The sequence below is a fragment of the Python bivittatus genome, unplaced genomic scaffold (genome assembly GCF_059951505.1).
Source record: "Python bivittatus isolate LINGU-HERP-01145 unplaced genomic scaffold, Pbiv_v1 ctg000700_np1212, whole genome shotgun sequence".
Classification (NCBI taxonomy): domain Eukaryota; kingdom Metazoa; phylum Chordata; class Lepidosauria; order Squamata; family Pythonidae; genus Python; species Python bivittatus.
The window spans coordinates 51,876,255-51,891,165 of NW_028277098.1; the positions used below are offsets into that span (position 1 = coordinate 51,876,255).

At 38.9% G+C, this 14,911-nt stretch overlaps 1 protein-coding gene across 6 annotated transcripts in view; it reads right to left on the reverse strand.

Annotated features, from left to right (window-relative positions):
- The window catches only part of PTPRF (protein tyrosine phosphatase receptor type F), a 513,056-nt gene that overhangs the window by 73,055 nt on the left and 425,090 nt on the right, over nt 1-14,911 (reverse strand). For all 6 annotated transcript variants that reach the window (XM_088153593.1, XM_088153590.1, XM_088153592.1 and 3 more), the window contains 6 exons: nt 13,423-13,692; nt 11,870-12,451; nt 11,206-11,339; nt 9,731-9,875; nt 2,695-3,000; nt 400-593 (listed from right to left, as the gene is read on the reverse strand). In XM_088153593.1, coding sequence (XP_088009719.1) covers nt 400-593; nt 2,695-3,000; nt 9,731-9,875; nt 11,206-11,339; nt 11,870-12,451; nt 13,423-13,692 — 1,631 coding nt within the window. The remainder of the gene's footprint in view (nt 1-399; nt 594-2,694; nt 3,001-9,730; nt 9,876-11,205; nt 11,340-11,869; nt 12,452-13,422; nt 13,693-14,911) is intronic.

Sequence of the window (14,911 nt, forward strand, 5' to 3'; positions counted from 1 at the left end):
TTTTCCTTAAACTTATTCCAACAAATTAATTTCCTTAGATTAATCCTAACCTCTTATTTGTTACTTGAATTCCATTATTTGAGTTTATACTGGCAATCTCGAGTTACATGGCATTGTATACCACATACTGTGCAGTTGGCCCTAAACTCTAAATGTATTTATTTAGAGTAAATGTAAAGAATCTGTGGTCCTCTAGATGTATTTGGACTATAACTTCCATTATCCATGACCAATTAACTCTGCTGATTAACTCAGAGGGGATCTAAGAGTTCAGCAACATCTGGGACCATAGATTTCCCATCTGTGTTAGAATTTTAACTAGTCTTGTGAGCCAAAAAGTCCCTGACATATAGGTATTTCTGCAAATAAGTATGCACATTCATTCACAGTGGGCTATACCTGGGACTCTGCTACCATGACATCTTTGATGACATGTGGTCCAACTGGCTCATTGTTCTCCATCTTTACATAGGTGACTTGGTAACCTCGGATTTGGCCATGCTGTTTGTTGGAGATGGGTGACTTCCAGGAAACACGAATTGCTGTTGAGTTCACTGACTCTACCTCCACTTTCCGTGGGGGAGCACTAGGCACTGCAATGTACATGAGAAAACTCAGTCAGAGAAAAATCATCATACTGCATCTAACAGTGGTACTTTAATGGCTTAAAGGAATTGCTTTCTCTAATTCCCACTCTCCAAATAGTTTTCTCTGGAACAAGTATTTCTATACAATCATGTTCATATATGTAGACTTGTCATATTCCAGAGATTAACAGAAGAGTGAATGGCACATATTTACAACATCTTCAATGGCCTAGACTATCCTCTTATTACAAGAAGATGCAAAGCTTTCCTCAGACCTCTAAGGGTTCCCACCTCTATATGTATGCATTAAGGAGTGAGCAGAGAATAGGAAAGATTTATTAAGAAGAAAGAGACCTTTAGAACAATGTCTTAAGGTCAGTTGCTCCACTGCCTACAGCAAGAGGCAGTTCTGAAGATTGAGGTTCCTGCTTGTGCTTTCAGGTTATGGAGTGCTTTTTAATAAAAAGTGAAAAATGGCAGTTGCCTGAAAAATCTCAATTTTCTTACAAGGAAGCACTTTCTCATAAGTCAGTACATAACCTATTTACCATTTGGAAAAATCACATTCTTATTATTCTGGGTTCTCACACTGAGAGACAAAAATATCAATGCAAATAAAAAAGAGCATAAAGGGAGGGGATGGAGGAATGCTCTCTCAAAGAAGCTTTGCTTCTGCATATAAATAGGGAAATGTGTTCATTTTAGAGAGTCTCCTTGCCACACGGCTACTCAGCATTAGCTTGGAAGGCCAGAACAATATTCTGCTTCTGCAGAAGCAATCCATGGCACCCAAAAGCACACAGTGCTCCAATTGTCAGTACAATAGGAGGTTAATTGGAGACTGAGAACTGGGTGAAATCTGCAAGAATTATTCCACAAAAAGATATGGCTGTCCGGCAGGTGCTCAGCCTTAGGCAACAGATTATTTTTCACAGATCTCACTCCTAACTGTAGATAGTTACTGGAAATGGAGCATTGAGGGAAATAATGATTTGGTAAAGGAAAGGAGCAGGACAGAATGGGGAACAAGGTATGTTCTTCAGGCTTTCCAAAAAGCAAGTGGAAAGTAAATATAAAAACAGCGTTTTAACTAATTGACCCCTTTTCTTATTAGAGTCAGTTATGCCTTGGATATTGCTTGTGACAGCTCTGCAAGGCCCAGTTTTCGTGAATCTTACCTACAGAGCCTTATGCTAGTGGCAACTACCTGGGGATTGACTTATGCTGGGTTAGTACAAGTCACTCCAATTGCAAAAAGTATGTATTAACTACCAAATATATCTCAAGATACAAAAAGGATTTCACCCCACCTTACCTGCAATCTATGAAACATCAGCGTGTTGGAAGCTTTCAGAATCACTCCTGACAGAACCTACTTGGAATAGCCAACTATGCAGCCCTCAGACTATTGTTTCAAGTTTGCTGAGACATTTCTAGGGTCATAGCTTTCCTCTAGCTGAGGCTTTGCTAAATGAGAACTAAAGGAAACAAATCAAGCAGCAGAACATGCAGACGTACTTCCTTTCCTGGGAAGCAGTCCGTGAACACGGCTATGCATCACTTCCCAGAATCGCAGCAATGCAAAGAATAATACAGTAAAACCAAAGAATGCCTGCTCTCAGTTTAAGAGTGGCTCTCTTCCTCCTTTGTCTGCCTATGGCCTCTCTGGTCTTTTGCGGCAGAATGTAACATAAGAAGTGCCAGTCACTCTGAGTACTATCAATTTCTGGAGACGAGACTTAAGTTGAGACGACCTAACCGACCAGTCTAGCTAATGAAATGCGATGCAATGTTTTCTTTCAGTGTATCCCTGACAGAGAGTTACTCAGGAGATACAGAAAAGAAGCAGATCTGTACAGGCAGCAGCAGTCTGCCCATCAGGACTTATCTATGAACCCCACATGCAAGAGACCCATATTACTTATTGATTTATCTCAGGCTTCATATTCTAATCTAAACAGACTACAAAGGAGCTGCCCTACTTTTTAAAAACTGTGCACACAGTTGTTTGTATATTGTACAGTAAGGTCCACAGTTCATTCCTAAGAAACAAACCTGTACCAATCAACAGAGTCCCTGTTACCTTTGATCATACATCAGAACCTACCGTCTTCATCAGTGCGAACTGAGACAGGGATGCTCTCTGGTCCAGGACCAACATCTGTGTGAGCCCTCACCCAAACTTTGTACTCTGTCCATTTCTCCAAGTTGTTGATCTCCCAGCTGGAGTGCTCATGTCCAATGCCCTCAACCACATGCTTGGTGCTGTCCTCTCCTTCCACTGCCTGGTACGCGATGGAATATTGCGTGATGATTCCATTGCGGCTCTGAGCTGGTGGTGGTACCCAACTTACCCGGATGGTGGTAGAGCTGATGCTTACACATGCGACCTCTTGGGGTGGGGCAGAAGGGGCTAGGTATAAATAAATGAAGTGGGAAGATGTAGGGAAATGGTTCAGCAAAACGTATCATGTACAGTGAGATATTACCCAGCCAACAAAGATTCTCCTAATGTAGAACAAAGTCTGCATTTTTTGTTATTTAAAAAATATATGCACAGGAATTGGGTCCAAGAAAGACAACGTATACCATGCACAGGATGTAAAAAACCAGTTGTGCTTACTATAGTGTAAGTGTGCCATGTAGAGAAAATAAAATTAGAAATCACAGGACTTAGCTTATACTTAGAAGAGAATAGGAGAGTAGAAATCAACAAGAACCTGAGATTTGAAAAAGATAACAAACCAACTAAGAATAGTATTGCATCACTTTTAAATAATTTAGTGATATCCTTTCTGAGGAGTGATATTTGGGCAGTAGTTTGCCTGGATAATTTTGCTTAAACTAGTTAGTACATAATCCTGGAATATAAGGTCTACTGAATTTGATATCTAGCTCCACAGCTTTGAAGTTCCTGAGTAGGAACAGAAATAGAAATGATAAAGACCATGAAAAAAGAGATAAGAACATGATTTGCAGGATGGAAATATCACCAAGTAGTGATGGAAACCTGAAACACCACTTTCATTTGGTAAGCAGAACAAAAGTAAACGAACAACCCACAAAACAGATTTGTTTGATATATTCTACTGGAGGAAAAGCAGAAAAGTTATTAGGAAATGCATAAGAATTATGTGAAAACTCAAAGCTATACTTTGGATTGCAAGGACCAACATCAAGCTCAGAGTTATCTGAGGATGCTAAAGATATATGAATGGCATTTAAGCAAAAGTAGCAAAAGGAGAGATGGATACCATCAACGTAATATGAAAGAAATGGCAGAAGAATTTAAGCAATTCTTCAAAGAACTGACAACGGAATATTTTCAAACAACAAACTCACTGGAGTGTAAAACTTCTGATCAGTCACAACATTAACAAACATTACTGAACAATATGTGAAACCTTATTTTAATATGGCATAAAAAAAATAGATCTGGGGAAGGGCTCAGAGAATTGGAAAAAAAGAAGAAATTGGATCTCATGGAAGAATGGCTAAGCTACATCAGGAAGTCAAACTAAGAAGAAAACATTTCAAGAAATAAAGACATTTTAAAACTTTTACCACAAATGCTATTGTCTACTTAATGTCAACTATCTGAAATAATTTCTCAATTGTCAGACTGTTCTTTCTAAATGTAACAAGTGTGAAATAGGAGCTAGACATAAAGGCAGGTGCTATACAACCACTCCCTACTCAACCAGGTCAGATTATGGAAATCCTTGTAAAGCTGATTGATTGCTTGTTTATTAACTGGTCATGTTGGGTCCACTAGAGAATTTTAAAGGTATTGCAACTGTAAAAAAGTAATTAAGATAATATAGTAAGTGATCATAGTAAGTGATTCTCTTAGGAATCTCACAAAGAGGCCAAAATTATATATTATTTATATTAAAAGATCAAGCAGTGTGTGGGCATGTATCATTATTTTAAAATGATAAAACAGGCTTGCAAGCTCAAATGGACTAGAAATTTGGCTAGTAAAGGAAGAAAGACCCACCACAACAGGCAGATTGGTTTAGATGCCATTTTATAGTGCAGATTTTGCCCAAGTCATGGGAGGTTATGCCAATTTTAATGATCAGAGAGCAGGATTATGAAACTCTTTGAGTGAGATGGGCAGTGACTAAATTTGAAATATAAATAAATAAAAACTCACCTCCTTTGAACTTCTAGTATTAATTATAATCAAAAACTGATTAACATCATAGCTTTATTGAATACACTATAATACACCATTATATCTGAGGCTCAAGATAAAAGGAATTTGAGAAAAAGATGTAGATATACAGAAAACTGAGAAACTATGGGAAGCAATATGGAGACAAAATCTCTAACATCAGTGTTTGAAACATCAAAGTGCATCTCCATCAAATTGATTTATTGCCGATACCTCAGTCCTCTTAAAATGCCTGCTATCTAGAATATAACCTCACCAGTTTACCAGTGAGGTGTAATGATACTGGCACGTAAGTGTGGATATGGTAGGAATATCCAGAAAGTAGAAACTTTCTAGAAACAAGAACAAATTGAGTTTTTTTCTTTTTCTTTTTGTTTTAAAACCCTGAAGATCAGTCAAAGCTGAATTTACAGCTTGGCCTGTGTACTGATTCCAATAGAGATGCATTGTTCCTAATTAATTAATTAATTATTTATTGGTGGGTGCCAGAAAAAAATTGTCAAACCCTGCAAAAAAACATGGAATCCTGTCACTAGACCTATGCTACCATGATAATTCTGTTTCATTAGATGAAAAAGAAATGCAGATATATCCCATGCTTTCTGGAACATATGTATTACCTATTAGAGTTGTGTATGCTTCAAAAATAATTGGGGAGAAGTGCTTTAGGTCCCACAGAAGTATAGCACTTCTTTGCTCTACATTAAAATTAACTGATTTTTAAGGCTTCCATTTAACCTAAACAAGGGTGCCATTGCTTTAAGAATTACATTCACTTTAAAGAGTATGCTCCTTAAAGCAATGCCATCTTTTGTTCAGGCTTGCATGGAAGCCTGAAAAAAGTTGTGCCCCTATAATGAATAGCCAAGAAGTGCTGTGCCTGTGCAAGGTTGGAAGCACTTTTTCCTAATTATTCTGAAGCAGGTACATCACTACTACTTATTGTTTATACAACAGAAAAAAGAAAGTAGGAAGAATCCTCCACAATCATGGATGTGATCAAATGATACTCTCTGCTATAAGTATCTTTCCACTGTAAAATGGGACAATTATTCATTTTATTATCTCTGTTCACAACAGGTTGTTTTGTGTGATGTTTGATATCCTGGGATTCCAAGTTATGATATTTCCCTTTTGTTCTGTATGCTAAATAAAATTATTTTAAAATGATAAAACAGGCTTGCAAGCTCAAATGGACTAGAAATTTGGCTAGTAAAGGAAGAAAGCCAAGATAGTGAAAGTCAAAGTCAAGGAGAAAGAAACATGAGGTGCTTGAAACAGGTAGTAAACAGGTTCCCTGAGTAGAGATAGCTAAGCGGTTCCTTCCACAATTGACTCGTAAACAGATATTTTGGACAGTGGGCTTCACTGAGACAATTTTTGCCTGATATTACTTGACAAAACTCTTGGCAATTAGAAAAAGGAGAAATGAAAGATGTTTAACAAAGTACTATAACTGAACCAAGTGAGGCACAACATTATTTTTGACTGCTGATAGCTAATGGCTGGGTAAGAATCTCATCTGTGAAAGTGCCAATACACAAACAGCAAATTAACATCAGAAGAGGTTAAAATAAAATTCAACAATGGAAGCACAAAAAAACTGCATGAGATAAAAATATATACCAACATGCACCTACATATTCTGCACAGTCAATGTCATGACATTCACAAGTATTCATACAGGCAACACGATGACATTTGCAATGCTTAGGTTAAGTTGTCCCTGAAATATACAAAGGCCTGCAGTTCATGCTGACATGATGAATACTAGGCCTTTAGTAATCTAATTCCAATGTTTATTTAGGATTGGATGAACAGATCATTCCCAAACAGTATGCTAGAAGTGGTACCACTTTGTGTAGGGGCAGCATAACAACATACAGATTGATGAGAACATGTTTGTCAAGATCTTTCTCTCATAAAATTTAGATATAACTTTACAAAGTTCTAGATATTTTCTTTTAGCTTTCCATTTGAGCCAGGCTTGATCTAAAGTTGGCAAAGAGCCTTGGAATACCAGTTCCTCAAAATGACAGCCTAGTTCCAAGTGTGTAACTCTTCCCATCATATTCCACTGCTTTTCTCCTGCCAGATTCCTGATAGTTTAATTATTCAAAATCTTTGTTTATAATATTGAACCCCATGGATTAGGAAAATCAGCTATTTGGAGAAGAATAAAACATCTACTTCCCCTACCAGTTTTCCATTCTAAAGGATGCTCTCTAGTGAGTGCTTTACAGTGGTGAATGGGCCACTGGCTTAAGCATCTGGTATGTGTATGTGTGTGAAGTAATGTGCACCATTATGCAAAAACCACAACTGGTGAAAATTCTTGTCACTGATTTTCAGCATGAGATTTCTGAATTTTGCAGTGGTCTCTGTAGTGTGGACATACAAGCCTGGGACTGCAGCTTTGAACAGATATGTGAAGCATTATCCTGAAAAACTAATATCAACAAGTTCAGGGACTTCTTCCCTCTTTCTATATCTTCAATGCCAACTACATGCAATCTTTGGTGATAGACTGGGATCCACAACTGCTTATAATACAGTATCAGGATTATCCTCCTTTATTATGGGGTAGGCAAAATTTTTTATCTCTCTGTCTCTGTCTCTCTCTCTCTCTTCATCCGCCCATCTCACAGAAAGTGACTCTGGGTGGCATACAACAATTAAATAAAATAACAAGTAAACAAATAACAAATAAATAAAATAAAACAAGTAAACATAAACTATGTAGTTAGAGCCCAATATTTTGGCTTGGTAAGCACATTTGGCATTTTAAGGGTATGATAGTGCTATCACAAAAATAAATAAAAGAAGCAAAGAAATTACAAATAAAAATGGCTCCTCTGGGAATCACTCACACACTTCTTTCTGCATCTGTGAAGTGTGCTGTTGGTTCTGGATGTATTTTAATTTGTAAGTGGATGGAAGTGTTTTAAAATGAAAGTCTTGAGACACCTAATCACCTTTTATCCCCTATAATGTTTCTGTGCCCAACATAAACTCAGAAACAGTAGTAAACAGGAAGAAACAGGAAGTAAAGATGGCAGTAAATAGCAGACAGTGCTTCATTTTGATGTTGACCCTAGTAGTCCTGAAGAAAGAGATGAATCTCTCTGCCATGTCTAGTAAGGCAACCAAAAGAGGACTATGAAGGATCTAGGGAAGGGTTCAGGAGACCACCAGGACCAGGATAAGGATGATATTTTAATATGATAGAAAAACAATGTCAGGAGTCTACAGACAGTAAGAAAGACTGTAAGGCAACACTGAGATGATAGAGTAAGGAAGATCTGTTTGTAAATATGCATCTGTGTTTTTTAAATACATATGTTATGTAAGGGAGAGAATGAGTTATCTGGAGTTATTCCAGGAGGGAGGAAATGAATGGTCCAAAAGGATGGTATGGGCTAGAATGGGCTATTATGGGAGAGTATGGGTGAGTGGGGGGAAGTGGATCCTAAATAGGAGAGGTTGTGGGTTCAAAGGAGTGGCTGTATATTTTAATTTATTTCTGTGAATAAATAAATTTGATAAAGCTGGACCAATCACAGCAGCTATTTGAAGAATGGACTACCCCATTATATATTTTTGTGATAGCAATATTGTACTTTCAAAATGCCAAATGTGCTTACCAAGCCAAAATATTGGGCTCTAACTGTATAGGCATAGTATATTGCTCAGTTACACACAGCCTTCCACCACAATTCACATCCAGCACAATTCACAGGTGTATTGCTCTTTGTTTCTAAGGTCTGTCTGTTCTTTTCTTTTATGTACAATGACTGAGGAAGTACTAATTGTTACTTATCAATTCACGTCCTTCTTCAGTAATTGCTTCCAGTTCTATAAGTATCCCCATTCAGTGTGTTCTGCTATTATCTAATATTTACAACACCTACATTTGGGCATCATTTTGGCACTAAGATTACACAAACAGGGCTGCTGGAGTCCTTATGAATAATATGTTAATGGAAAATGAAAAGTAATTTCAGTCACAAGTGGACCAGTTCCTCCCTAGGCTGGTTCTATTTGGGAATGCACTGGCTCCAAACAGAAAGCTCTGCTGTTACTGCCACCACTACTTGCCCCATGTAGTCACTAAATTCTTTACAGATGCCATAAGAAATGTCTCTCTTCCACCCTGAATGTTTTCATAAAAGCAAGCCCTCAAATCACCAGTGAAAACAAGCTTATCTCACAGCTCTTTGATAACTTTAATCTGCTTACGTGCCACATTCTGAGCTGCCAATAAGTGGACACTGGGCTTATACTTCACTGGCACATGGGCTGAGAAGAGAATGAAAAGCAATCCACTGTGGGTCACCTTTTTATCTGGCTTTCTGATTAATGTTACTGTTGCCTAGTGCTGTATGCTATGTACCTGCAACATGGTACACCACACTACTTCACTCAGCATACATTCCATGCAGAATGTATTAATGATTCTCTCTACTTATAGAGACTGGAGATGCCCTTTTCCAAGCTAATTCACAGAGGTTTGCAACAGCAGTAACGTAATGTGTATGGCACATAGATAGCTGGATATTCTGGGAAGTATGGGAAAATGTGAGCAAAGGTGTTTCTCACAGGGTTATGAGCACATGCAGAGCAGGGATATACATGCACAAGGTGCAGAGACTGGATATCTAAACTTGTTTACAACTGAATGGAGGGTGGGAGAGGATGTACCAGTAAAACTCACAGAGAGACAGAGAATAAATCCCGTCTATTTGCTTTCCCCTGTACATCTGTGAGTCTACATGTTGAAAGGAAAGTATGATCTGAAAGATAAACAAGACTTACCCTGGCCAAATGGGCCTTGCTTCAGAACCATAACTGGCTTGTCACTCCTCATTTCTCTAGACAGGAGTTCTAATCCCCCCATTACCTCTCACACTGGCAACAGCATTTCCCTTTGCTTACATTCCCATAGCCAAACAGAGAAACTTACTGGACTGTGCTGTCCGGGCTTCCAAAATTGGAGTACAGACTCCTAGTCCCTGCTCAGAGCGGGCTCCTAGTTGAAACCTGTAGAGTGTGTCTGGCTTGAGCCCTTCGACTGCATAAGATGAAGTCTGGTCAAATTCTACCTTATGCTGGAAAAGATAAGAATCATTTTCTTTTTATTTGGAGAGGAAGTAAAGAAAGCCATAACTTTTAATGCTTTTTCATTCTTAAACTGCTTGGCCATCAATACTTACAGAATAATCAAGTTATTATACAATGCTAAACCGAAGTTACTGAATTTGCATATTCGTAGCCAAATCATGATCCTCACATTGAGGAAGCCAACAGTGCACAGCCTTGTACTCTTCAGAACAAAATATCTATTTGTAATGCAACTATAACATTCTGCAACATGTCAGTGTAAAAATGTCAGGAAGGCTCTCTACAAACAAAAAGAATGGATTTCCCCCCAGCATTCTGTTATAGCTGTATGTTGAGTAGCTTTTAAATCAGTGTTTGTGCAATCATAATATAGAAACTTATACAATAACTCCCTATCTGTCTGTCTGTCTCCATATATGTAAGTGTAATAGGAACCCAATGCATTCTGCACTAATCTCTTGGATGTAGTGTCCAGAAAGACGTCTTGGGTAGTACCGTGCATCCTATGATTTCATACAAGCATAGAAAAGTCACAGAAGTTAACGTTGGCCACAAAATTCAGCAACCAGTATCTCATTACCTTTAACTGTTAATGTGTAGGATTCTGAAGAAAAGTTATGAAAGACATGAGTTAAGCCTACTGAAAATTCAAAGTCAGAGAGGGACTTGATAGGGACTTCTAGTGAACATATCAGATGGGCTTCAGCACCCTACTGTCCCATTATCAGCAGAAGAAACTAACAGGCATATGCAGATTTGTTTTTATTTGTATAATTCATACCACAAAATCCAGTACTATAGAATACCAGTAATTTTTAAGGTACAGAGAACACAGAGCTTTGGTCTAGTATCATCCCAAATAACTCTTAAAGCCATTATTTTAGGTATTAGTTTACTGACAAATAAAAAAACTTTCAGACACCGAAGGCCCCAAAACATTTGTTAATGTGAAACAGCCTATATATGAGACAAGCTGTGGCTAGTTTTCACTTCTAAACCATAGCTTAACATCATAAGGACTAGATGGACAACCTCTGAAGCTTCATCTAAACATTCATAACAATGGGGATGCTTTCAATAATTATTCCTCATGGTCAAGAATCCAAGTGATTGCAGGAGTTCTTGATTCTCCCTCACACACAGAAATATATATGAAGGTTCACAATTATATGACCCCTTGTTTTTTCAGAAGCTATTTTCAACAACTATCTGCTGCACATACTTATATTTGGACAAGAGTCTAACTGGTACTATAGAAAGATCTCTCCTATTTCCATAGGAAATTACAGTATAGCGGTCACCTACTGTGATTCTCACCTGCATCCCATCTGTTCCCTCCCAGTAAACCAGCTCGTACTTGGTGATGCGTTCTTGAGAGGCTGGCAGCCAAGTCAGCATGATCCGGGTATCTGACTCTGCCTCAGCCTGGAAGTCTGCTGGTTGGGCTGGAACTAGGGACCAATGAAATAAGAATCAGTGGAGGGGGATCTGAGAAGCTTTAGGAAGTTTTCAAGATGCTAGTCCTATCATTACTGCATAACTTAACAGCATTTTCATCAACTCTGTTCAGTACATTCCCTTTCTTTTAGATTCCAATTTTAACAGTTTTTATTAAACTTATTAGCTAAGCAGATGTCCATTCTTGACAAACATACAGGGGTGATAAAACAATAGTATTTATAATCTGAAAAGGGTCGCATTTTCCTCGGTCCTAATTAAGAAGCATAAACTTGCTCCTCAATGGACATTGCCTGGGTCTGGACCATACCACAATCATGCTCTTTGCCTCAGATGCATGGTCCTTGGGAGAATTAGGGCAGAGCAGGACACAGAGGGGACAGTTTTAACACAAGCTTTTCCCAATCTATTCCTCCCTAAAAGTGTTGGGACTGCAACTCTGAGAATTCTGGGACATACAACCTCAATACACCTGAGGGGGGAATCAGACTGGGGAAAGCTCACTTATACCAAAAATACCTACCACCCTGCTGGGTCTTGACTTGAATAACATCAGAAGGGGGGCCATCTCCTACTGAGGTGAAAGCCAAGACACGGATACTATATGTAGTCTCAGTTATCAAACTGCCCACAGTGGTGAGGTGACTGTCATCAGTATTGTGCTTTTGCCACATGCTGAGTGGTAGATGGGGATCAGTGGTATAGTACACCCGGTAGCCTCGAATCAATCCATTAGGTTCTTCAGGTTGTTCCCACTGGACCAGCATAGTGCTAGCACTCAGCATCCGTGCTTGCACTTTAAGGGGTGGGCTTGATGGAGCTTGTTCTCCTGTCCGCGCCTCAACCAGTTCACTAGGGAGACTCCTTCCAATGTTGTTTACAGCAATAATGCGGAACTCATATTCTGAGAAAGGGCTTAGGCCACCAATACTATAGCGGGTGGTGGCCACACCATCCACTTCTTGGAACGTCCCCTCCAAAGATTTGGGCTTATATTGGATGACATAGTAGGAGATCGGGTCTGCATTCCCTGAGTCCCAGGTGAGAGTGACACTGGTGGCTGTTGTTTCAGTCACTAATGGCTCTGTTGGGGGCTTCGGCAGAGCTGAAAATGAGAAAAAAATCATGCTATTAGTGCAAACACTGCAATGCACAAAATATAAATGAGGTTCAAAATCTTAACATTCTTCTTTAAAGGCAGAAGTAATTTCACTGGAACATACATTTTATATTACACCCAACCATATATTACTTGAAGTGTTTTTTAATGAAAGGGTAAACATAGCAATCATGTTATTAGATGTGTTCACAGAGTTTGTTAGTAGCTGGTTAAATAACCATAATTTAAACAAGAATCCAAGTCAGGCTTTCAAAGAAAAAATGGTTCTTCAGCTGGGGTACGCTTCAGGAACTTTTGTTCAGGGCCAATTCACAAGACAACAGTACTTGCACTGTACCACTATTACAAAACACTGTTACGGGATGCAGAAATCTGTGGGAAGTGCATTTGGGTGATGGGATATTACAGCATCCTGGGTTATGATAACTCCAAGTATTAGCAGGAAAAGTCAAACTCTTCTTGTACTACCAGAGAGGAAAATCTTAGGCCAATATTGTGTTCTGGGATTCTTTTATATATTGATTTAATAGCAGGACTACAGATAAATAAATCAACATATAGGTCCAAATAAGAGAAGAATTACATCAGAGAAAGTAATATAGAAAACATCTCTCAGGTTTTGTTTTTTGTTTTTTTTGAGATTTGTTCTCTATTCTGATGTTTTGGTATCTGTTTTGTGCAGTAAAAAAAATTACCAGATACTAAATGAAAAGAGCTAAATGTCCAATGTTACTTGTGTCTGGGACAGAATTTGTTCTTAATCCCATAGTTCACAGGGGATTATATAGCATTGTTTGGCCAGTCCCCCAAGAAAAAAATAAGTATGTAAAATCCGAATATGATCTAGGAAAAGATAGCCATACCCAGATACATCTATGCCATAACTTCTATTTGGCCCTGTGAAGTGCAATAAAGGACATTTCTTTTACTTTGGGCAGTAATCTAGAACTTCTTACCTTTGACAGTAATTTGTGCTGTTGCATGGATTACGCCAAGTGAGGACATGGCTTCGCATGTATAGTTGGCTGATTGTGTAATATTGATCAATTCTAGAACATTCCTGCCCATTGGCATGTCATCTTCTTTTGTCAATTCCACATCTCCAACAATCCACTTCACATAGGGCATCGGAGACCCCACTGCTACACATGTGAGGTTCACACTCCCTCCAGGCATCACCTCATGGTTGCTTGGAGGGATTGAAAATCGAGGGGACACTCGCCGCACTGAAACAAGGAACAGACAACTAGTAGGGTCACAGCCTCAACTTCAGTATTACCTCTTGCTTTCAAAGTTGATGGATAGTGGGGACATCAACATTCATCCTACTAAGAAGTAGTAAATCAGTCTAGAAAAAGAGAATTCTGTGCAAAAAATGTTTACTAAGTCTCATGTTTACATGCCTCCTTTTTGAGTCATACTGGCATTATTTTAATCAGGAGGTCTGGCATGTTACATCATGACACTGAGATGCATCTCCATTTCAACTGCATCCTGCTAATTAGAAAATAAGTTCATTTCCCATCCATAAGGTGCACTAAAATTCTGCCGGGTGGAATTGGTTAGTATATCATTGCAAAGTGGTCTGCAGGCCAAATCTATGTTACAAGTACAGATTTTCTTTTAAAATTACTCCATGTATTATAACTAGCTACAAAACAGCATTCCCAGAGAAAATGTAAGGAGTGCCTAGCCCACGTCCAAGCTTAGTCAGTGTTTACTAGACAGCAGTTCTTTTTTGGAAAGGAGCTCAGATCCACGCTGACAGAAGAACACCTGGACAATCGGTCCTCCCCACCTTTAGGAATGCACTCCAGGGATGAATCACACTCCTTATTCAGTCATGCAGCATTCCTCACTGGGTTTATAGGCAAGCCCTCAGATTACTAAAGCTTGCTGGCTGTTAGCTGAAGCACTTCAGTTAGGGAAATGGTACATAAATGATGCTCTTCTCTAAGGCCAGTGTTACAGGCCAATTTAAGCAGGGACAGAGAAACGTAACTGCGCAGAGTAAATCTTTGTCTCCTCTGGGCAAACTCATTTCAGGTTTTATTTTAAAAGGATTGTGTTATGTCTCCTCCGGGAAGCCTGCTTCTCCAAAATGAAGTCAGTGCTTATGTGTGTGGAGTCCTCTTTTCCTTAATAGCACGGCCTCTCCAATTCATACAGCCTGGCTCTCAAGCAAAGAGCTAAACAGCAGAGAATCTATAGAAAAGACCTGCAGGGAGGGGGATTGTTGAGCAAGATGGGAAAAGCTTGCTCAAAGGGCCATGGTCTACTGGAAGTGTCGCCTGCTGGACTTCTTCCTGTGCTGGTTCTAGCACCACAAAATCATGTTAGAAAGGGACAGCTACTACCACATGGGTTGACAAGACTCAGTTCACGTTGATAAGCTAACAGTTCCCCTAATCAAATTTGCTTGAGTTCTTTTTGATGATTCATTCC